Source organism: Rhipicephalus microplus, chromosome 4 (assembly GCF_043290135.1).
Source record: "Rhipicephalus microplus isolate Deutch F79 chromosome 4, USDA_Rmic, whole genome shotgun sequence".
Taxonomy (NCBI): domain Eukaryota; kingdom Metazoa; phylum Arthropoda; class Arachnida; order Ixodida; family Ixodidae; genus Rhipicephalus; species Rhipicephalus microplus.
In genome coordinates, this window is record NC_134703.1 from 88,930,403 (window position 1) to 88,956,179 (window position 25,777).

Below are 25,777 nucleotides of genomic sequence, written 5' to 3' on the forward strand. Positions count from 1 at the left end.
AGATATGAAGTCAGATAAGTAAATAAAGAAAAGCAGCGAAGCAAACTGGGATTGGCATGTAGCTAAAGGAAGAGAAAAGAAATAAATAAACGTGGATTTCGGAGAGTCCTGAAGGTTTTGCTGCATAGATCGACGCCAGTGTGGCACATTACCTTGTCTCGGTCCCAACGGGACATCCGAGTGCGACGAGCGCAGGCGTAACCATCGCCACGTGGAGCTCCCCCCGCAAGCGCTCTGCTGACGAAGGAAACCGTCGCGGCGTATAACGCGTAGGAACCGAGTGGCCATGCTGGCACACTTGAGGAAAGGGGGAAGGGGGGTGTGCTTGGCGAAAGAGACCTACCTTGCTCGTCGCAAAAAACTGGCTCGCTGCGTCTCAGCACCCCGTTATCAAAGATTGAAGTCGAGACAGGGAAAGGTGCCGCTGCCGCTTTTCCAAACATCCCCGTCCGATTTTTCGTTTGGTTTTTTATAGCTTTCGCTCGTAGAAATTTCTTTGTTGTCTCTCTTGCATCATCTCGTCATAGTCTTCGTACCCTCCGTCTTACATCGAGCGTTTCGATATGCCATCTTGGAGATGAGTGTGACGCTGTAGCCGTTCGCATGTTTCGCGGCACTTGCGATTCCATGTTTTTTTTTTTTTCAGTGTCGCCTGAGCGTCCCTCCTTCGGGGGCTGGCTTCAACGCCATTCTCTCTCTGGAACCGATCCTGCAAGCACTTCTCGCTTGCCCTCGCATCCTTCTCGCCAAGTGTGACGCAAAGCGTTAACTTTCACGGCGCCATAAAATTGCCGTAACCTTTATTCCTTCGACAAAAAAAAATTAAATAAACCAAAGAAATAAACTGCGGTGCTTCTCCAGAACCAGGCTTCACTGTACTGGGTAGCCTTCTCTCTCCTTTCTCTCTGCATGCACATTGATGCACGTTTTCGCGCTATCCTTTTGCGAAAAAAACTCTCACTCTCTTCGCTGTTCGGCTCTGTCTTTTCCTGCTGATCATTCCGTCCCCGAGCTTTTCATTCTTTTTTTATTTCTTGTTATACAAAAACGCCGCATTGCCACAGCTCGTTTTCGCGTTGTGGAACAAGGCCGCTAGTGTAACTACAGAGAGAAAGCGCACAACGCTTCAGCCACAGTACAGAAGGTACTTTGCTGGAGTGCGTGGTCAAACAATCAGTGAGAAATAACAATACAAAAACCATCGGGGCCCATCGGCATTAGGCTTGGCGGCATCCCGAGACAACACGAAACAAATCCAGAAGACAAAAAGTTGTAGTAAAACAATGCGCGCGCAAATTAGAGTCTAAAGGAGGAACGAAAAAAAAAATAAAGATCAAGCTAACACGAAATGAAAATGAAGATGCAAGACAGCCACTGGGACGTGCTCTCAAAAACAAAGACAGGAAATTTGAATGGCAAATCTCTTGAAAAATGATGCGGCAAATGGTGGACCGGGTTTCTCTGTCTCTCTCTCTTTGCTTTCCCCGGATCAGTTCGCCGATATATATATGTACTGTACGTGGCGCAAGTCCTCGTCATTGGACGCCCGTGGTGAAGAACCGTCGCTATGGGAGCCTGTCTGTTTTGTTCGTTTGCCAGGGTTGAGGCGGGCTTTAACGTAACTTCGACTGCCTCTGACAGCAACTAGCGTCCACTAGTGCTGCTGCTGGAAGTGCTTTCGCCCTTGGGAGTGCTTGCTCCCAGCGCATGCATACAAAGCGAGCCGGCTGGATGACTGCTGGCTCGCCGAGACGGCTCGCAAAGCCCCAAGAGCGCTTTCAATAAACTGCGCCGCGCGAGACTTTGAGCCTGGCAGTGAGTCCTTCATCACGGCGGATGTTGGAGCGGGGACCCGAGATGGGGGCGAGGCGGGATATGCATTCATGCGGCGTGTATGACCGCGCCCGAGCGGAAGGGTTGCTCGTGTGGTTGCAATGGAGCAGAATCGCCACGTGACAAAAAAAAAAGAGAAGATAAAAAGAAAACGAGAAGACCCTGTTGACACTGCTTTTGACGCGACAATATTGTCGGTGACGCATATATTGGCCTGACACTTCTTTTGTTCCCGGCTGCACTTTACTGAACAAAGAACGATGACAATGTTGTGCGGAAGGCTTCTTGAGAAGTTCTCTTTCTGCGACCGCAAACAAAACCGGCGCTCATAAATAATCACGCTCTTTCGGAGGAAAGCTAACGCACGTTTTACTTTTTTGGCTTTTCGCAAAGTGCTGTGCATGGGTGGACAACACTAAAAAAGAAAACTGAAGAGGACGTTGTGAATATTACTATAAAGATACTGTGACTGCGTCCATGAAGCGAACATTTCAAATGGAAATCAACACTTGTTCGAGAACTTTGGCGTCAAAATTTTTCAGACTTCAATTGTTCGCATTATTTCGTCATTCACGCTTTCTCCCGGCACAATCCAGTCAATGACGTTGCCGTGTAGTGATGGATAGCCTATCTATACAAAGGCAGGTCAAAAAAAACTTAATGAGAAGATGCATAAACGACGACGTTAAAGCGCACGTACTCTGACCCAGGTTTCAGTAATGGTTTGTAAAAAATGGTTCTAAGTTTGTCAGCGTGGCGTTTTGGTATAGTTGATTATATTCATCGAAATGTGGCATAGCGCTACCACACATGAACGAGGAAAAGACAACAGGACAAGCGTTCTGCTACGTTTCGAAGAAGAGAAACCTGAAAATCTATCAGTACCTCGCATGCTATCACACTGCGTAACGAAAAATTGGCCCCGTATCTGCATGTTTCACGGCAAATGTCATTGAAAGACGAGTCTTGCGTCTGTAGAGAGTGAACAAAAGGTTTATTTGATGTACTGTGCGAGAAAACCGGTGAATTTTATTCTGAAGGTGCTGCGTTAGAGTGTCTCGATCCGTGCAGCGAAGGCGAATGAGCACATGGAGTCACGTTAGACGCGAGTGCCATCTGGCAACTATTTTCGAAAACGAAGAAAGGCGTGCGTGCCTGTCTCGGAGGCGATAAGGTGTAGAACGCGAAGCAACGGGCAGGTTCCACCACCATGTCGTCTTATCAAAGTGCTGGAAACACTTGCCTTTTAATGCAAGCGTTGCATGCTCAGCGCAACGTGATGAACGCTGCGGTCCTTAGATTTACTTATGTATGCCTTCCCTAGTATAAAGACACACATACAGAATATTGACGCGTTATTTTAGTGCCTCAGATATGCACAGTAATTACTTTTTAATTGACAATCGCACAAGTATGAACGCTGAAACTTCAGGAATTTTGGAGGGCGCTACGAATGGGAATTGACCGTTTAGAGTATGGTTAGGGGCTGTTCGGGCCATAGGTTATCGTTATGTCAGATAACTCCTGCGATCTTTGCGGGAGCTCCCATAGTAGAGTACCAAGTACTCTAAATCGTCAACCACTTTTTCTACACACACAAAAATACATATAGACAGACATACAGACATACATACATACACAGAGCTACAACAGTGCTTGTAACTGCTTTGGGAAGAAATCACATGAAGGCGCCATGTGGGACAGTCTCGTCACCAGACCTAGTACTGCGTGCTAAAGGCGTAGGATTGCACCAAGCACGGCGCCGCCCACAAAGAGCTGCCCGTTAATGTGGTCCGCCAGATAATATTTAAAGTTTGCAGCGGCATAGGAATGCGCAAGGGACGCGCACTTGGTACTTAACTAAGTCTAGAAGATTATAAATTATACACTAAGAAGCACTTCGCAACAGTAGTTGCAGTAGGCCCCCAGGAAAATTTAGAACGGTCCATCCACAGTGACCGTCATTCCCTCCCTCACAGCTTAGCTGAGGTGTTCCTCCAAAATCGATGGATAGCAAACGAAAGAGAAGGTGGCGTGAACAGGGCCTGATAACGAAATCGATTCCCACTCTTAAAAGAGAAGCTTAAGTATTCTCCATGTCAATAGTTCAGATGAAGATCCAATTAAGCTATGCTGTTAGCAGTTTCAAGCACATCCAGACACGTAGCCACTGGTTTTATTGTTTTTTTTAAGAAATAAGGTGGAAATTTTGTATAGTCTACAACACAACTTTATAAGCAGAATGCTCAATATGTGAGTAAATACTTTAAATCGACCCATAATTTGACTGTGCGCCTCTTAACTATCGTCCGGCCGATCGGTCTCCTCATACTTTCTAATTATGGCTATCTTTTAATATAACTATGAGGTAATTAAATTTAAAGTAACTAGAAAGCAAAACAATAAATTAGCATTGACTGATGAATTGTTCTCCAAAAACTCCCGAGTTGTTGTTCTACTACAGTAGGCTTAATATATGAAAAAAAAAACAGTGCAAAACGCTTGCTTTTCAAAGCGTATGGGATTCAAGAGTTTTTTTTTGTATGTTGGCCACATTGACAGAAAGAACAGTTTTGAAACTTGGTGTGCCAAGTGTCTCGATATCTCGGAAAACAATGCATTTGTACTTTTACCAGTTATGAACTACGTCAAGACCTACTAGATGCCATCCAAATCTGCGACGTCTTGGTCACATGTGCGCAAAAGCTATCGTGGCCCCGGCACCCACGCTTTGTTTTCTCGCGTTTCGTAGCTTTGTATTTTCACTCCACGCTTGGTATTTTTGGTATCGCGAACAAGAAATTTAGAGAAAAAAACTGTTTCTAGTGTCTTTTCAACACTCCACGCACATATACTAATTGACTACTGATGACGGAACGAAGCAGTATGCATTGGATCATAGATTATGGCCTTCTATTTCGCTCTGGCAAAGAGCCTTTATTTATTCTCGTTAACGTTTCGTTCTGTAATATGCTTTGATTGATGGGTAGTCGAGTGTCAGCATTTTTGCGGTATTGTGGCTTTTTGTTTTGTTTTTTCTGGGTTACAGACTTTTCATAGCCGTTTTGTTATTCAGAGATGTTTCAGTTCATTCGCACGCACAAGCGGTGCATCAATTCTAGACTATGGCGGTCGGACGGTCATTGTGAGATCTTGAGGTGCTTCGCCCATAAAACAATACTCGTGGTTTCGCAACTGTTTGAACCGCTTATATAGAGTACCTGCCAACACCTTGCAGTGTTAGAGTAACACAAGGGAATAAAGCAACGAAAATGAGTGAAAAAACTCACATTTGACCCGCAAGTAGAGGTCGTTGCTGACACCACGTCCTTCCTTATTGGTGGCGGCGCAGGCGTACCTCCCCCGCTGAGCCCTTTGCACACGTTGAAGCACGAGCGTTTGGGTGCTGACTATGACGCCCGCCGAAGCGTTGGCGGAGAGCTCGCGACCCTCGAACAGCCAGGTGATGTCCGTCGTGTACGGATTGGCCACGATCTTGCAGTCCAGGTATACTTCCCGGCCTTCCTGGATCTCGGAGTCCTTCAGCTTACCGCTCAACTGGAGCGTCACCATCGGCGTATCTGTGGACAGACGGAAAAGAGGTTTGGAACGAGAAGGCTCCGTTTTAAAGACTTTGACGCAAAAAATTTGGTCTGTGTATCTGTACACTTGTCTGTTTGTCCATCGTAACGATACCTCAAACAGCACCAAGCGATACTCCAAACGGCCAACCCCTTCCGCAGCGCCCACCAATATTGTTCAAGTTTCAGCATTCATACTTGTGAGATTGTCAATTAAAAAGCAATTATTGCGCATACCTGAGGCACCATGACGACAGGTCAATATTTTCTACATGTGGCTTTATACTAGAGAAAGCATACATAAGTAAATTTAAAGACCGTAGCATTTATCATGATGCGCTGACAATGCAACACTATGCACAAAAAGGCAAATGTTTTCAACGCTTTGCTAAGACGACACGGTGGTGGCACCTGCCCGTCGCTTTGCGTTTTACATCTTATAGCCTCCAAGACAGGCGCGTGCACGCCTTCCTTTGTTTTCGAAGATAACTGCCAGATAGCGCTTGTGTCTAACGTGCCCCTATTCACTCGTTCGCCTTCGCTGCACGAATCGAGACCCTCTAGCGCAGCGCCTCTAGAGTATAAATCACCATTTTTCTCGCACACAACATCAAATAAACTTGTTCAGACTCTCCAGACGCAAGACTATCGTCATTCGACGACATTTGCAGTGAAACATTCAGATACAGGCCCAGTTTTATTTTTATTACTGTAATTCAGTATCAAAGTTCGGTTGTACGACTATCACTTTCACGGCTGTGGTTGTTGCTTGGGAATCTAGGCCGGAATTCGAAACAGCTTATTCAACTGTAATTGTTTGTTAGAGAAAGTTATCGCCAATTTCGAGGTGGGACATTTTAGCAGAAGCTACCAGCCTGCAGATGACAGCGCTCACGGAAGAAAAGCGAGTTGAATTTGAGTCCTGATTACTGTTGTTTTCTCAAAGTGTAACAGTGCTTATACCAACAGAAGTGAGACAATGACAGACGTCTATGACTTCGCTATATCTTCTTAGGTGAAAAAAATAGTTACTGTGCTAAAAGAAAAGTAAAATGGCACTGCCTGCACTTCTATCATAGATAGCACACGTTTGACTTAGGCACATTTGCGCTCGATATGTAGGTTATCGCGTGAGCGTCGACCTGCCTAACGTCCCAGGGGCCAAGCCGCATGTTTTGGAACTGTGAAAATTGAGATTGCGCGTTTTTACCTGCTTCGTTGGCTGTTTCATGCTATAGCAATCACCTCTATGATAAAATCTACACCCTTTATTTTTTTTGCGGGTTTTTTCATTCTTTTTAATTCTTCGTTCAGCGTATTCTTCGCTGACTCTGCTTTCCACGGTCGAGTACAAAATTGATTCAAAGATGTGACAAACAAGGCGCTTGGCGCCACCTCGTTGAAACAGCTTCCTCAGACTGGAGTGACCATAGCTTTAGGAACAGCCAGAACATTGCGTAAAGCTTGCATGATACCACACTTCCTAAGACAAGGTATTCTTGAGCATGACCTTGTCACAGTTCTCGGTCGATGTTCACGAGATAACTTTCTGTCACACTCGGCAGTACGTTTGGCGTTCATGCTTTTCTAATGAGAGACGTCTAAGCACTCAGCAGCCAAACAGAGTGAGTGCGATAACAAGTGACAGCAACCGCTTTCTTTTTTACTTTCTGCTGGCCCCGGTATCCGCCGATGACACCGCCCAGGTGTTCTAAAGTGGTCATGATACACCATTGCTGACGCGAAGGGCACGGCATCAAATACCAACGAAGGCGACAAGGTTTGAGGTCCGTGTGCTTAGATTTTCATGGAAGGTAAAGTCCAGTTGATCCAAACGTTTGGAGCCCTTCTCTGCGAGCATCCCTTTTAACCATATCGCTTTTTATGCGCGTAAAACCCCGACAAATAGTATTGTATTTGTTGGAAGTCTATTTGTTGGAAAGATGGAAATAAAATTACAGCCAGTGCAAAGAACAGCATCCAGAATAAAACATTTACTTCATAAATGCAACCGAATATCTTAAGGACATCACTATACGGGGGAATGGTGATGAACGTTCATTATGTAAAATAGAGGAGTAGTATAAGTTGAAGAAAGTAATTGTGCGATAGAATTTGATCTATCGTCAACAATAACAGTATTGATTTCTTCTTAACGGGAGTTAATAAATATATAAAAATCAAATTGCAGTCAAACTACAATCAAATTTCGAGATTTAGATGAGGCCCCCAAACATGTTTCGCGGAATTCTTTAACGAGATATTGTGCTGAAAATGAAATTGTGGGAATACTGTTCAATAACTTAAACTTCTTTAGTTGCACTTTAAATGAACCTTACACTTCTAATAGTACTGGAAAGAACAAAATCAACTGATTGCAAGAAAAAACAAGAAGCTTTTTCCTCTCGGTAATATTTTCCTGGTGCACTAAGTAGTTATTTATATCATTATCTTCTAGGATATTGGTTTAAAAAGGAGGGTCTAAAGCATAAAATCTGATTAATTAATGCAGTTAGCGTAGTTGCGGAACCATGCTTTAAGAAATTAACAAAGTACAGGTATTACCATTTTTCTTTGTTCATCGCCCTGATATAGTACATACCTGAAACAATTCTCGCGTTGCTTGCTTTTACGGCCTCAAAAGCTTATAAGATCCTTCGTATGGCTAATTATATACGCAGCAAGAAACTTCTTACAACCGCAAACACGTTGTGCTTCCCACTTAGATACAATAGGCAGGTGATTAACACAAACATTATTCTTCCTAATTGCAGAGATGTGTACGACGAACCATTTTTGGAATTATCTGGTGGAATAATTTAGAACGCCGTACTTGCGAAAATCAAACTTACTGAAAATCTTAACTTCGCTCGAAAAACTTTTCACTTGTCCAACCATGAGTCATAACTCATACTTAGCGAATCGCTGTTTTAGCACAGTTATTACCGGTTACACAGTTATTACCGGTTGTTATTGGTTCGAGTAGTGTATATGCATTTCTGGGATCGTACGAATAAATTTAGTTTTCAATTTTACAATTTGGTTTGCTCTCTGTCAATATTTTTTTCTCTGGGTAGGTTAGGCCAATTTAATTTAATATATTTCTGTCGCTGGTGTATAAAAGAGGTAGTGTTTCTTTTCTTTCATCGTTTAGAGATGCGGCTAACTCTACAGCTCAGCTCTGTGTGCATACATCTCCAATTCTTCGAATCATCTCCGTGTAAATACCGATCTACCGATTTCACCACCAGTGTTTACTCAAAAGAGTGAACTCGCCAGGACCGTGAGCACTCGTACCTATCTGTACAACGAGCGAAGCAGGCGCTCCAGTGTACTCCGCGAAATGCGAGCCATTGCAGGGCAAATATTTTCTCAAAGGCTGCGTAAGTGTAAACGACCACCACGGAGGCACAAACAAGACCACATGGCTTAATAAAAATGAAGCCGTCACTCTTGAGGATTATGCGACAAACCGAAATGATAACCTATTCACGAAGGAACCTCGTAGGTCGCCATTTGAAACCAAAGGGTAAACAGAGGGGTTTAGAATGGGCCTTCACGAACGCGTTTTCATGTGAACACAGCTGTTGATAGTGCTCGTTTCCTGCGGCATGAGGATAATCCTGTTCCCTTCCAGATTACCGGATTAGCCCAAGCAAATCTCTGGCACGTAATTGACCTATAGCGGTGGTTCACAATTGCCGCACAAGCACTGGTGTTGGGATTGTGAGCTCTCGCAAGATCCATGTTTATTTTAAGAAACTGCGGTGTGCCGTCTAAAAATGAAACAGTAAAAACGTAGAAACTGATCAGTTTGTTTTATAGGAACGCGTTCTTACAATGATGACACATACTGATAACCGTAGTAAAGTTGGTTTGTTCAGTAGCGCAAACTGTACCGTTATTCGATTTAGTTTCGAACTATGTTTCGGCACTAGCTGAGATGGTTTGTGTTCGTTGTTCAATATTATTATTGTATTACGAAAAAGAAGCTAGAACGCAAACGTTAATTTTCTTTCGCCATTATGTGGAGGGTAGCCTCACTTTCGTTTCCAGAGCTGCTTGCTGATGAAAGAAAGTCGTTTACTTATTTGTTTTTTTTCTAACTTCATCTCAGCCAACACTGTTTACGCTTGACGTGTTACTGACACGTGATACTATTTAAAATGCATTGTATTTTCCTGCCTAAACCTGTTTCTTCGATATTCACACAATACTTCCGCACATCTGTGTAACTCGATTATTTTCACTTTCTATTTAGCTCGCAATTTTGCACGCAATTAACAAGTTCGGCATTACCCAGTCCTGTAGCCTTTCACCGGTCTTTTCATGAAGTAGGCGATTTTCGTTGGGCCTAGTTTCAACGCCTAACGAGCTTTAGTATGTGGTAGGCCTCCTGTGTGGCGTAGTTTAGTTCATTAGATTCACGGACTATGAGGTGCTGTACAAACAGCAGCCCCGCAAGGAACTATAAGAGAACTGACTTTTCACGATTTCGCATTCACCGTTAACTAAGCAGAAACGTTAATTTAACCTATTAAATTTTGTTGCGTATGAATATCAAATGAAAAAAAGTTTGCTGAATATTTGTGCTTTTGTCGTTTTAGCGCATGTATGCTTGTATCTGCATATTTGCATGTTCCGTGTGCTCTGCGCACGAATAAGCGCTGATGCTTAAGTAAAACACACCGAAGCGGCTAACTGCTGACCCTGAGAATAGTGCGTATAGCCTCTTAAATGATTAAAACTTTCCTAAACACAGAAAGGTAAGAGAAAAAATACCTTGGAGCCTAGACTAGGTAGGAAAAAAAAGCCTGCCTAGGTTACGAAACACACGTGTATAATACGTGTTTTTCGTAACTTTTGCAAAGTGATCGCGTTTAACTTTGCTACCTTCGAAAGACATGAAATGTCTTTTCCATTTGTGATGGAAGTTGAGATTCGTAAGGGTACAACACGATGTCTTCTACCCTGCTGTGCTTAGAAAAAAAAGTTATTAACAATTTAGGGTGATTTACGCACCCTTCTTAGGGTCAGCAGTAAGCTGCTTCGGTGTGTTTTACTTAAGTTCAGCGTAATTTTCGTCGTGATCCCGCTCTTGATTTATTGTACGCTCAATATTTTCAAACTTTCGCAGTTCGAATGTCATCTCGCACATGAGCACGGCTTATAAACGTGGTGACATGGTCATTTTATTTCTTGCTCTTCCTTTTTCTTTTTTCTTGCAACTGTCCTCTCATTTTCCTCCATCTTGTCATATTTAGGTTTTCGATGTCTACGAAAGAAATAGCGAGTCAATCGACGATGAGATGCCAGAATTTGATATTGAAATGCTTTAGAGCTTTCTAAGCTGACAAACAAACCAAACCAAGAAAACAAAGTTTATGCATCAAAGTTGCACGGTGTAGTTTGTTGGTTATAGAAGCGTAGGCATTTGTTAAATAGCACCCACCAAAGCGCGACAGGCAGCAAAAAAAAAAAAAAACAGTCACAAGCTCACACTAGGCTTGTAGGTATGTAGTTGTTCGCGTTCCCTCTTGTCTTCTGTTACGTGCACTACAACGTAGTTCATCGCAACGTGTGTGACGTTGTTTTGATGTCGCGATATAAATAATACGTGTTTCAGTGAATACGTGTCCGAGAACTGACTTATCTCTCACCGTCTCCACATGTCCTGCAAGTAAGAAAGTAGGAAATGAATAAAAAAGAAATTAAAAAAAGAGGCTTTTCACCAAGTTTAAGACGCCAGTAAGTCCAAATGTTATGGTCGTTGTTCTCGTATCCGGATGCTGTGAGACGGACGTCTCGAAGCCATTTGTTTCTTTTGCGAAGGCAGCGGTAACAACGACGAAGAATGCGCGTGGCGTACAGATTCCAAGATCGACGAGGAAAAAAGCAAAGAAACGCGGCATGCCATCTCTTCGTGGCACGATGGGTTGGTACGCGGCAGCACAACTTGCTCTCCGAGTGCCAGAGGGAAAACGTGAGCGGAGTGCAGTGCCCCAAGTGCAGAACATTTCTTTTTCGTTAGCTGTTTTCCGAGGCCTCACCGTATTCTCCTATATATTCTGAGTTTACCCGTATGCGTGTTTACACTAACCACAAAGCCGTGACACGCCAAGCGAACATCACAACAATGCTGGCCTCCGGCCAAGACAAGCATAACTTTAAACCCGTCCTCGAACCAAACGAATTGTAAATGCCTGCGATGTGAAAACGCATCTCGTGCCACACGATAGAAACCAGTACATCAACAAGATCAACAAGTACGCACTGCCAAAGAAACTACTTAGTGTCTCTGTGTACTCGTATTATGTTTTGTTCGCTTTATGCCTATATCCACAACATGAAACAGCCAGCTGGCCTATGAAATATTTAACTTTTCTGTCTGTCTGTCTCTCTCTCTCCAACACCCCCCCCCCCCACACACACGTGCGCACGCACACGCACACACAGTGTGTATATGTGTGTTTGTGCGCATAAAGGTGGCATGCCTATAAATGAATTTGTAGCAGCGCTCGCGCGTAAGCTTCTTGCATCCGCAAGGACATTGCCAGAAATGTGTATATGCTCACATTGTAAACGAATTGTCATTTGCATAGCAGCCTCGCACTCTTCCATCACTGTCGGGTGTCTCTATTTCTATGCTCTACAAAAGGGTTTAATGTAGCAAGACGGAAGCGCGCATCTCTTGCCTACTTCTGCGCGCTGTTGTAGTCCTTAACTTCATTTTCCCCCTCCAATACCGGGGTTATTTAGGGCACGGAAAGGATTGATCGTGATTTTAATCATTAAGGCCTTGAAGATGTGTTTCAGCTGTGCTCTCAATATAATTCCAGGGTTTGTAGAGAAGAATCAGAGAGAGAGAAAGAAAGAGAGAGAGAGAGATTGCCATGGTCATGTATTGCGAAGTTAAGGCGAAATTACGTTAGGGGGTGATAAGGTTTTTTTTTTTTTTCAAAAAACCCTTTTTACAGCGAAAGCTGTTGAGAGATCATAACTCCAAAATTCGTGTCACGTACGGCGAAGTGTCCGCCGCCGCCGCTGCTACCGCCGCCGGTGTCCGTAACCACTAGAAAAAAAAAAACTTAGCACTAATGGCACAGTGGGACTCGAACCCGGGTCCGCTGCGTGGCAGTCCAGTATTTTATGTGTAATATGTAAAATGTGGTCATGTATATACTGACATTAGATTAGTAAGGTGTGCGTGTAAGTAGTTTATGACTGTGTGAATTGCGTGAAGAAAACTGTCTATTGGCATGATATTTGAACTGGTTTCAGTGTGCTATTATGTTTTTTTCTTTTCCGTATTGTTAATTATTGGGTACCGTTCTGTATTATTATTTTATTTTTCGCTGCAGAACTTCGTGATATGGAGTAGCCGAGGCAATAGGCACCTCAACCTCTCCACAGCAAAACAGTTGAAACAAAACACAACAGAACCGCTGAGCGACGCTGGTGTTGGGACTTGTTCGCAAAGTTGCTTTAGGCGGACTTGATGTCGGGAAAAGAATCGCGTTAATATGAGTAATAAAGCGTTTTAGAGCAACAAAAGCACATCCAGTCGTCACACAATGCGAATCGCGTCACGAGTGTGTCGTCAAATGCTCCAACCCACAACAAAAGCTTGTTCTTGGTCACCTATTAACTGTGGCGCATACACACTTCAGGCATAATTCCTCATCGTCGTCAACCGCTGAAAGAAAAATTGGCACAAAATTTCTTGCAAGCGTTAAGTGGATACCACGCTTCTCAGAAAAAGGACGAAGGATGGCATAGGAAATGCCGGCCTACTACCCAGAAATTATTATCATTATTATAGCCCTAGTGCCCAGCAAGTGTGCTTGCAGCAGTTACCCAATGAGTGTTTAGAAAAGGCTCTGAAAAGCCGCTCTTCTACCTTTCGCTGTGACTGTGCTTCCACTGCTTCGCTTTCAGCGCAGGCATGGCGTTTTTTATTGTACTCTTGCTCTAAAATCCTTTGGATTACTGCAGCATGGTTCTGTTATGAAACTTTTGATCGCAGTCAGTGTCGACCTAGATCAGGTTCCTTGATTGTTGTTAACAATGGCTGTTGCAACTCCGTCTAAAACTAATCCAGATAAAGTAGGGTGCTGACGTCAGTTAAATCGTGACCAGAGTGCTGGGTTATTACACGCAGAATCCCAAATGTCTTGGTCTCGGAAGGGCCTGATCGTGATTAAATTTGCCTGCATAGCAGCACTTGATCTGTATTGATTTTAATTTGTATCAGCCCCGACCGTGGTCAAAAATGACCGTGCGACACCGATGCTATACATACGCCAATTCTAAATTTCAATCACATTCTGACGTTATCACATTCAGCAGATAACAGAATCACTGACCGCAGACATAACTGCTAACAAGACAGTGCGGCTCCCATACTGGGGGAGCGTTTATGATAACTTGCAAGAAATACTGGTGAACAATATCTTTTGATATATTTTCTTATCATTATGAATAGATTCGATAATCTGGCATTCAAAAACATTCCATGACACACAATGCAACAAAGGCTTGCCAATTTGCTTAGGTCCAGAGTACTCTACGACCACCTGTACACTTGATACGCTCATTCAATTATGTACCTGATTAGTTATCTTTTTCGCTCATTTTTTTCGTCTGACTAGCCTATCCCTAGTGAAGGGTGAGATAGCGGTCTTGCACTTGGGTAACTTCCGTGCCTCTCCTTGAATCTCTATTGCATTACAAACAAGACTGCCCTACAAAAGGCAAGAGGTTTTGCCTTCCCGGTCTTGCATTGGTAGAAAACCGAAGTTTTCCTCTGATTAGCCTTCCTGCTTTTCTTTTATCTCTCTTCCTCTCTCTCAGTATTATCTGCTTTCAAAGAAAAATCCTTAAGTGTCTCCTTTGGCATCGACATGAGCGAAGGACGGCAGTCGCGTAAGGCGGTACCAAAACCCCTGAGACATACGCCACTAATGTGTCAGGCAATGACGTCAAGCGACGATGTCTAGTTGAAGATGGAACAAAATCTACTGGCAGCACCAAAGTAACTCAACACGTGTCTCACACTGCGGGTAATTTTGTCATGTAAGACGTCTAGTGTCCCTTGTAGGCCCGTTTACTCAGACTTGAACGCACGTTAAAGAACCCAAGGTGGTAAAAATTTCCGGAGCCGTCCACTACGGCGTCTCTCATAATTATATGGTGCTGCTGGAACGTTAAACTCCACATATCAATCAGCGTCTAGTCCCCATATTGCATAACTTATGCATCAGCAAACCTGCCAAAGGATTTTAGCTCAACGTTACAGAGTGTAACATGCTTCCGAACTTTTCTTGTAAATGCCTCTTTGTTTTTTGGACTACTAGCACATGATTTGTACTGCCTCTACCATATTTCAGAGCGTCCCCTTATTCGGCGCTCCTTTCTCGCTAAAGAGATTCGACGACAGCGCCGCCTTTATGCCAAACTGGCCAGTGTGTATGAACAATAATAGACAGCAACGTTTTATAATCACGATGTCAGTTTTAGTCGGATGGTGGTGCTGGCGTCAACTCGGTCGAGCGAAGAACAAGCCGAGGTTCATTGGATAATAAGGGCACCAGGCGACAGCTGGGCAATACTCACAGTAGACTTCGAGCTTCCAGCCTTCCTCGAGCGCGCTTCCGGGTATGGCCTTGTTCTCGGCTCGGCACGACAGGATGCGGTTGTTGTCGTCCACCGTTGGCGTGAACAGCAAGACCGAGGTGCTGGCGCTGAGACCCCCTCCTCCTCCGGCGCCACCAGCGGTGTCCTCGGAGTCCCTCGCGGAGCGGACCTGCTGGCCGCCCTTCCACCAAGTGAGCGTGGCTGGAGGCCGCGAGCCACTGGACGAGCACACGAGCTCTACCTCCTTGTTGGCCGACAGGGGACGCTCGGGAGGCTGAATTGTGACGTCCAGTGGCTTCACTGTGAAAACACGCATAAGGGCAGTGCGCGCCTTAAACACTGGTGCAAAGCAACATTGTGCGCTGCACTATGCCAAAGGGAAGGTTTTTTTTAAATTGAAGAAAACAACGAAACTATTTGTTTACGGAACTTATTAAGCTGGAAGACTTATATGCCCCATGAAACACACACACACAAAATTTTGGCCGGCGGCATTTTTCACCTTACCAAGTGAAGTCATAATGACATCCCTATGAAGTCAAATAACATTATTTACATATGACGTACATATTGTGGCGGCATCTCATGACATTACCGCTTGGTGAAAGGTAGGCCTATTATGGCCGCGATGAAAAATCATGTGAAGTGCAGAATGCGGAAAGCTTGCAATGCCTCATATTCTGGAGACAGTGCAGAATGACGTTGGGTGCAGCGACGTGCTTTCGTAGGGGCTTATAGGCGAATGCCTATTTCGTTTCTTGCGTTTCTATTGTGCCACTTAGATATATGAGCATGGATTGGAGTTGAAGAAAAGCTTCTATAGTGTCTTTATAGCGCCTATAAATGCCTATTTTAGACGTTTGTACCTAAATTTCTTTAAGTGCCTATAAATGCCTGTTTTCAAAATCGGTGCCTATATGAACACTATTTAACCTCAAATTTTGCTTTCGAGTACAGTTGGAGACCAATACTGATGTTGTCAGGGAAAATTGAGCTTTCACAACTCTAAGAATGCAACATATACTCCAACTAATAAGTTGCTTTCAGCACTTTCAAGGCGACAAGACATTTTAGCCAATAGGAAGGTTGATTACCCTTCACACATGTATTCGTCCATGTCGCATCGTCTGCTTACCATCTCCCCAGCATCTGCTCGCATGCGTATAGGAAACAGGTGATGCTTCTATGCAGCCGCAGAACGATCAAGAACGAATGCGAAATCGTGCAGTGCCATAAGGGGAAAGTGGAATGTAGATAATAAAAAAGACGAAGGATGTTCGCGGGTTTTTGTTTAGCTTGCCATTTACTTCTTAAACGGTGCGTCAGTAGGTCACACGAGAAATTTCGCTTATACACTGCAGATTGTTGAGTGCTCAATCAAAAGCTTCGCACCGCAAGAATTTTTAATAACTTCATTACAAGCTGCGGAAGCATGATGCGAGGAGATTATATTGACACCTTTGTCACTCGCTCGGTGTAAACGTCGCAAGCCAAATTAGTTTGCTGCCTGCTTCGGTATCGGAGCAACTCGGAGCCGGAAGATCACATGATACAGACGCACCAACGCGCCATGCGCACGCAAGATTACATTTGCATTACATGTCCGTGCCATGCCACGCACGCAAGCTATGTTGCGTCGTTTCCACGTTGTCTGCATTGTACTGCCTCTTTCTGTGGGATGAGTACCCTTTTGCGCGCACGTTTTGAGAGGCTGGCATGGATCATGTATCCTCACGATACATAGCGCCGCACCCCTGGAATTTATCTAAGAGACGATGCACCAAAAACGCGCCATGAATTGTCAGCGCTGGCACCAGCAAGATGCGAGGACGGCGAGAACACCAATGCAAATGAAATGAAGGCAGCTTAGCGTTGCAGTCTCGCTCGGTACGCAGCTTTAAGAAATAACGCACATAGATTGCGTTAGTATACGTCTTAATATCTCTGTCAACCTTCATAGTTCCATTCAAGCAACAGAGTGCACAAATTACACACGACACCCCGACTAATTCTCGCAGTGTCGCATACTAATTTGACGTACGGAGAGCCATTGCTTGTTGTATAAGTCACATCCACGATGTTGGGGAGCGTGCCTGTGAGATGGTCAAGCGGAGTTCAGTCTGACATGTAACTTCTTACCGGGGCATGTAGTATTGCAAATCTTGGCAGACGAGATCGTGAGCGCCCAGTACATGCATTCCTCTTGTCTGCTTGCAATTCTCACACGTGGTGAAGGGCCCTTCAAGATGCCCACAGACAGAAAAGAAATTGACGCTGAGTGGTAAGGCCAAGCTAATACGAGGAAAAAAAAAAGATCCCTCTAGCCTATCAGTGCTCTGGCTTTTTGCTTCAGTGTTACCCTTCTCCTTGTTTATTTACAAAAGTAGGAGCCTGTTTATTCGAAGGTGGACACTTAACTCACCCTGATGGACTAAAAAAAAAAAATGACCGTATTCTGCAAACACTGCGGGAAAAAATGGAATGGCCAAGCTAGACCATTTGCGCCTTTGTACTATCATAAAATAAAATATTTATGTTTGCTTTCCTATCGTAGACACACATCCCACACGTGCTTCTTCAAAATTTTTGCTTTAAATTTATTGTGCTTATATTAACGATTTTGGGGGCCTAAAATAGTGTTTCGCCCTACTATTTTCGGCGCCTAAAACATCGTTTTTTAATGCCTGCCAACCGGCCTCTAATAATCAGTATTGCAATGTGCATGTGGATTACATCGACTTGAGAAGAGTATGGCTTTCGCCTTACAGTACGCTCAGGCGGATGCATTAAGGGACCCCGTGAGTTTGTCGATGAGCTTACTTGAAAAGACACTTGCACCTGCTGCTCTTGCTATTTACATCCCATTTATTTCGACAGTGTAGACTTGCCAACCCGAAACTTCCCCGGTTAACACTGCTGCATTATTTTATCATTCTTATTTTTCTTGTCTCACTACGCCCGAAAGTCATGCTGCATAGGCATTACACTAGACAGTTATAGCATCTCTCTCTGCTTTGTTCTTCTGCAGTCAGTTATATAGTGTAGCAGACTTACCGGAAGAGTGGGCTAGGTGCACTAAACGACACTAGTATTCACCGTACGCAGAGTAATGTTCAGATATAGCATTATGGTGTTTGCGTGTTAAACGCAGTGTACGTAAAACATGGCAGCGGTTTCGAGCGTCCGCTTCGGATTGAATTTAGCGTTGATGTGGACATATGTACTCTCGTTGCAAACGATCGAGTAAAATGGCTTCGACTGTCTTCAGGTAGCTTCGACGACCGAATATTACGACGACTGAACAAAGCGTGGTTTTTCAGATAGCTTCTCAATCTGAATGTCAGGGGGCCTACTAGAGGATTGCTGTAAACAAATCTGCAAGATAAAAAGTTTTACTTTTGTGCATGGTTCATATATATATTTTTTTCCTTTTACTGTTACAAAAAACTGTAGTAATTTTGACGTATGCAGAGATGCAGGCGGTAGTTTTTTTAGTCTTTTCACTTTTTTTAAAGCGTTCACCATGCGGTAGGTGACGCCACCGTCACAGCTTGGGAATGTAAACGCTATCCTGTTAGCTTGTAGCGGAGAGGCAGAAGAAGATCGGTGCTGCTACATGCGTTACGAATACCAACTGATTTTTTTGACGAACACAACTAAGGATCGCGCCACAGTAACGCTAGTTACTTGAACCACGCGATCACGCTGACGCTAAGCTATAGCTTTCTACTTATATTTCTTTAAAGTCATGGGGCTCGGTTGTACTTGGCTGCTTAGCAAACTTGCATGAAAGCTTAGCGACTAAGGTTCTGCTCATCCAAGCTAGAGGGAGTGGGTTGGATTCCTTGTCATGGTGGGCCCATTCCTATGGGTGTGCAATAATGGGGAGTAAGAAACCTCAGGTGGCAAACTTATTGAAGAGTATCCACCAACGGTGCGCATTCTTGTCTTATGTCTGGTCTTCGTACTTGAGACCAAACAGTCTAAACTTTCCTTTAATGTTTGATAGCCTGCATGTGTTCGTAATAATAATAATAATAATAATAATAATAATAATAATAATAATAATAATAATAATAATAATAATAATAATAATAATAATAATAATAATAATAATAATAATAATAATAATAATAATAATAATAATAATAATAATAATAATAATAATAATAATAATAATATTAATAATAATAATAATAATAATAATAATAATAATAATTTGGGTTCTACGGCCCAAAACGAAGATATAATTACGTGAGACGCCTTAGTGGAGGGCTCTGGAAATTTCCACTATCTGTTGTTCTAAAGAACACCAGTTGATGCACTGACATCATACAGTACACGGGCTTCTACCATTTCAAATACATCGAAATGTTACCGCCACGGTCAGCATCCAACCCGTGGTCTTTGCGTTGTATGAGTTTGCAGGGATGCGAGATAAAGATATTCGAATACGATAGGTACGTTGGAAAATAATTTATCATGGCCTTCAAAAGTAAAACTCGATAGCGTAACTGGGCACTGTGACCATGGCCTTTTCAATCGCTAGCTTCGTTCTGGTTCTCGGCTCATCACTTAACCGTACCATAAAAAAATGAATGACTGTGTGCAATGAATGACTGTGCCTTAAAGTAGGTGAGTTTTAGAGCATCTACTAAAAGTGCAGTTGTTAAGTGCTCAGCACACATTTATTCTTTCCCTTGCGAACAGTGAAGGACTCACTACACGTCCGTGAGGCAACGCGAAAACTTTCGCAGCTGCCGATTTGGTTTGTGCTTTCGCAGTTGAAGTATAATTGTTTAGGAGCACTTTGCAATAGGTGCCCCTTTAAAACACTCACTCAATGCGAAGTTCACATGTATTGACACCTGGCGTGATTCCACGCTTCTGACACGTAATATTACATGTGATAAGGATGCCTCTTCTACTACACTGATTTTCGCTTTCCGAAATCGTCTAAATCAGTACCGTGGCTCTGTGGTAGAACGCCTTGTTGCCATGGAGACGTCCAGAGTTCGATGCCATTCACACTGAAGTTTTTATTTAATTTATTTGCATATTTTTTTTTTGGATCACGGACTAGATGATGGTTTCTAACTTACAACCTGACGATGCCGAAACCGATTCCAACACTGGAATTTCCGCAGAACGAGCTCTTTAACGCTACCGCGTTAAAACACGATCACTTCAGGTGAACGAAAACATTAAAGTAGTGTCGCTTATAGACAGTTGGACACTGAAGTTTGTTGCCACAAAGTACTCTAGACAAGGTCACTTGACTTGCTTGACAAAAAAGTGCACTATAGAGAAACGTGATTTTATTAGTTTTACCAAAAAGTTTTCTTAAAAATCAAAGGTGCCACTCTGAACTATGCGGAATGAGTCAGAAGTTCAAATTAATGAGTTGAAGAAGAACAGATACTACGTCCAACAGCTGACACAACAGCGTCGCGGCACCGTCGTTTCAAGCGACGGTGAGAATGATAGTGTCCTTGTACCCTTTCGCATTACCGGGAAAAGAAAAGAATGTTGGAACAAAAAAGAGGGAAACAGTTAGGTGGTGCCCCGTAGTAGCATTGCTTATTTTGTTGAGCAGACTTGAACTTGCGGCAATTTTAAGGACGCACAGCGGCTAACCAACAGATCAAGGCTTTTTTAATGAAATCCTCAAGTTGCCGCAACCATCTAGTAGTAAAGAAAATCACATTTTCAGAAGCACCAAGAACAAACTATTTAGGAAGCTCAGTCCGTGTTCGCGTGACGCCGCTGCATGTGTTCTTATACATTTTTTTGTTCTCTCGTAGCCTGGCAACGAAACGGGCTCAGTTGTGGTATAAGAATCATCATATACATAAAGAAATAATGACAGAGGTTCTTGTTCTTGGAGACGCTAACAGCAGCTAACTGTGCCTTGAAGTCGGCTAAAGACAAAGAGGTATATGAAAAACAGAATAAAATAAAATAAGCACGCGGAACGTTGGTCCAGGCGTAGGGGCCTGTGTTGTCCAGTCTAGACACGTCAGGGCGATTCTCGATACGCTGAGCACGCGCGCGCCATTGTTTGGTTTTCTGGTCAGCAGAGCACATGGGGGCGAAGGAAGCTGTATTTAACGCCGCAATACCCAGAAAAAGAACTACCATCTTCGACGTTAGCCATTTAGCCTTTGTTCTTCTCCAGCATTTATCTTGTTGTCTTGCCGTTGTGCGCATGACAGCGTGGTCCGGCTGCTTAAGCACCGCGTGCCTCGTTACAGAAACGGCGCTCAATTACTTCGCCGTTACGCCGGGGCCCCTCGCAAGTGGCCGCTCCTTTCTTGTTGACCGAGAGCACACACACGCTTGCGATGCCCAGCTGCACATGCCAACGGCGGCGAACTCTTCTGGAGCGAACGGTAGGTGCGAGCGGTTTTGTAGACGGAGCGGGGGGTGCGAGGTAGTGGTGCAACGGTGGAAGGGTTTGCGTTGTAGGTAGGGACCATGGGTGTATGAAGAAAGAAAGAAAGGCACCACCATGAAGTATGTGTCTGGCTGGGCCACGGTCGCGTCACGTACGTCGCGAAGATAGCGATGTAACATTCGACAACCGTTCGCGCTGCGAATTGGGCCCTCCCTTCCACCCTCTTCACTAACGGTATATACTGATTCCTCTGTACGCTTCGCTTCCAAACACCCTCGTATCTTGTCAACGCGAGCGGTGTGCCCCCCCCCCCCTTCAACCCTCCGCAGGGTTCTGGGCTCCTGTTGTTGCTGTTGCTGCGGTGCGGCTGAGTAATGGTAGTGTGGCAGCGGTGCTATTCGTTTTGCGTCTTAGAAGAGCGAAAAGAAGCGAACGTCGCTGTAGGGGTCGTGTCGTCCCACGTACGGACGCTTTTATCCAAATGTCCATCGTTTGTTTCATTGCCTGCCGTTCCTGGCTCCCGTAGCACTTGCGCGAAGGAGGGCCCCGGCAATTAATTAGATTCTCCTGCATTCCTGGCACCTTGATTTTTTACTTTTTTCTCTCTCTCTCATTCTTGTTTATTGAGATACTTTGCGAAGAGCGATCGCATACAACGTCGCCAGAAGTAAGGGCTGGACACCTTTCCGGAGATAAACGGTGCGTTGCTCTTCATTGATCAATCCTAAAATCGAAATGCTCTAGTTACAAAGTTTACTTATTCGTCAGGCTGAATAAACAAGCCGTATATAAGAAATCACTCAAGCGCAAGTCAAAGCTTCAGCGAAAGCAGGTACTGAAGGCTTCACGGTACAAAACAAAAGATGCTAAACGTGACGTGCCAGTGTAACTTAGCGGCTATGATGTAAAGCTCCGAAGCCTGAGGACATGGGTTAAATTACGGGATGTGACAGCCGTAGTTAGGTAGATGAGAAAGGCAATTCTCAGGCTCAGTGGCGCCTTAAAGACGAAGCACGCGGGGAGGTGGGATCAAAACTCTTGATTGTTTATTGTTCGGCATGCCTCATAAGTCTAATTTGATTTTTTCGTGTTAATCAAAGAAATCAAACGTCAAAACAATTATCGATGCCTGTTTGACGAGACGTTTCATCGCGCAGCATTCATTTTAAAAATTGAAAGTTGAATTCGGCGAACAAGCAGTAGAATTTAGGATATGCAATTTTTTAGCTGATAGATTATACCCAATATATTGTGTTTACAGCCTCACAATGCACTGAGCTCACTAATAGCCATAAAGCACTGAACCGTACTTTTTCTTCGTGAGATCTTCCTCCTTCACCACAAGGTCGTCACTTGAGACATCGTAGATAAAACGGGGTTCAAGAGCTGTAACATTTGACGGGTCAAAGAAACAGGCGTGTACGCGATAAATAATTTGCTGAATAGAAGAAACATACTAAGAGTAGTGAGGTCATTGGTTCTTGCAGCAATGGTATAAACGATCTCGTACGGATAACTTGAAGCTCATCTGAGCGTTCCGTCGCCTTCCGATTTCCAGAGCTCATTAAAGCTTGACTGCGAAGGCTCATTTTCTTCGCGAAAACTAAGTTAGACAGGGTGCCGAGGAATCTTCGTCTAAAAAAAGTAGCAAGAAGAAAGGAGAACTTTGGAGAAAACGTATGGTAATGCGAAGGTATTTTTGCCGCCCTATTCTTCAACAGGAAGCGAGATAGATTTTGCTGTTCACGTGATCACCTTGCACAAACGACTTCGAAGTGTCTGCTTTCGCGTGGCTAATGATGGGTGTAATGAGGGCAGGCCTCATTAGCAGGTTGAGCGCAATTTCGATTTATCGGAGGTCGTTTGCGTGTGCCGTGTTCACTTGTCAATTATATCTGGCTCTACCTTTATTTTGTTGTTCCGACCGTGATATCTCTGCACCACTTTTCTATAAGTTTTAGTTTGATTTCAAAAAATCACTTGGTTGAATTGAATTGTAAGTCGGATATATACAGATAATAACCACAGAGGAGCACAATGAAAATACCGGGAAGACAGCCGGAATGTAATTACAGCTTACTTTATATTTACATCTGTAGCGATATAAAATGATAGTGATATAAAAAACCATGAAGACACCGTAATTATACACGCAGAATTCAGAAAACAAGTCAGTTAAAAGAAGCCAGCTTTACAGATGTCTTACAAAAGCAAACTGGTCCTAGAAAGCTGGGCAGGCATTTCGTAGTTGCTTGCCATAAAAACTAGTGATGCCGGCATTTGTTATAGACTGTAGCTGCAGGTTGGCCAGTCATCCCAAAGTCGCCAACGATTGCCTGTATACTCAGTAACAAAATTGCTATCAATTTAGCGATTATAGCGCGTACGTGAGTCGAGCCGTGCAGGAAGGTTGCCTAATTAGTGCTGTTATCCATTTTTTTTTCTTCGCGTAAATCAAGTATCAGAGGAAGAATACCACCTGCTTGTCTAGAGTGTATGACAAATTAGCTTTTTGTTAGACTGTCATTGGTTCTTGCAGCAATGGTATAAATGATCTCGTACGGATAACTTGAAGCTCATCTGAGCAACCCTTAAAAATAATGAAAAATAAAAAAAATAATCGTTGAGGAGCTCAATTAAAAATTTTTTTATCGTTATTGCGAGGTTAAGGTTGCTTAACTTCAAAAATGTTTTTCACAAATGTGTTGAATTCACGTTTACATTTACATGATATTCACATTTAGGCGAATGTCGCAATGCAAGTAGTACCGCATCGAAGTATTGGGGCTGTGCTATTAGTGTTTAGTGCGAAATCCCGATATATTGCAGGTTCCTCACCTTGAATAAAGAAGAACGCGTATAATCAAGGATTAAGTAGTTGAATATTGAACCATGTCGAAAGAGGATTACAAAACATCGTTTAGGGCCCCGGTCGTCCCGCAGGCAATCTTTAGCCACACGCCGGGAAAGAAACTGAAGCCAGCCTAGCAACATGAAAGAGTGAAAGTGAAAGAAAAAATTTTCCCGCAGTAACTTTGAAATCAATATTCTAAAGCCTCAGTGTAGGCGTTCGCGTGTTGCTGATAAAGGAGGACCCTTTCAACAGATGCCTTAAAAGATTAGGCGGAACTGGTAAAAAGGAGGCCACGGGTATAGATTTCACTTTAGCGAACTCTCAACTTTCACGTGACCTCTTTTTTTTTCTTTCCGGTTTTCACCGTCACTAGTGGCCTTTCGACGTCCTCTCCTTTTAATGCTCCCGCGGGAAACATAGCGGGACCGCTTATGGGCGTGTGTGGCGAGCGTTACGTGTAAGGGTATACTTCTTCACATTTCGAAAAAGGCGAGGTAGTGCTCCTTCATGCCTACCTTCTTTCTTGCGGTACTTCCAAGACTTCTTTTATTTCGTGTACTTCTTCAGCTTCTTTACTTGCTTTTTGATGCAGTCCTATAAGAGGAGATCATCTTTCGGTCCGGAAAGAGTATCAAAACTATTTCTCAGCTTTTTGCTTACACTGTACGTTTTCTTTTTTTTTTATCAGATGTACCTATATTTATGTCTAACTCCTTCCATCCTACTGCTTTAGGGACCATTATGTTCCACCTAGACACCAAGAAGTGCGCTCTTCGCAACTTAAATGCGAGAGTTCTTCCACTGGCACTGTATACCTCGTTTTGTTTTGACTTAGACACAGAAAAAGAAAAGATTCTGCCACAGCAAGGAAATCAGTTTCATAACGTTCTTTTCACCGCTTTTTGGTCAGGTTATTGCATGTCTTCTTTTCGTTAATGCCTTATCCGTGTATACAGCAAAAGAAATAGAGTATGTTTTTGGTTCCTAGAATATTCATTTTTTATAGCGGTTAACTTTTAAGCCCCGCGAATTTCACCATACCGCTTGCCCAAGGTGGCAACTGCGGACAGATAGTGTGTTTACGACTTTGTGTTTTCGATTGAAGTATTCATCTCTTTTGAAGCATGCAGTAATAATCGTTGTTAACGGCAGATGACAACCACTACTTATATTTAGAACCAGAAAGAGCGGTAAAAAATAATTATAACTTCGCAATGACGTTTGAGAAATGAGTATAAACTATGGTTTGATTATGAGGAAAATAATGGGGATTATGCATAACACTAATAAAGACGTTAGTGGGCTATCAAACGGATTTCAGTTGTTATTGATTTGTCGCTTTCGTGTAATGTGTGAAATCTTCACGTTTTTGCGAACAAGTTTTACTTTGATATTGCGTCACTGCATAACAAAAAGACACACTAAAAAAGAAATAATTGTTCTCGTTGCATTGTTTCGATCGTTTGAACTGCCTCA

The 25,777-nt window shown here is 43.4% G+C and overlaps 1 protein-coding gene across 4 annotated transcripts in view; it reads right to left on the bottom strand.

The window, feature by feature from the left end:
- The window catches only part of LOC119172789 (protein turtle), a 353,955-nt gene that overhangs the window by 65,317 nt on the left and 262,861 nt on the right, over window positions 1–25,777 (bottom strand). For all 4 annotated transcript variants that reach the window (XM_075893304.1, XM_075893302.1, XM_075893303.1 and 1 more), the window contains exons 5-6: window positions 15,030–15,350; window positions 5,124–5,414 (exon numbers count right to left, since the gene is read on the bottom strand). In XM_075893304.1, coding sequence (XP_075749419.1) covers window positions 5,124–5,414; window positions 15,030–15,350 — 612 coding nt within the window. The remainder of the gene's footprint in view (window positions 1–5,123; window positions 5,415–15,029; window positions 15,351–25,777) is intronic.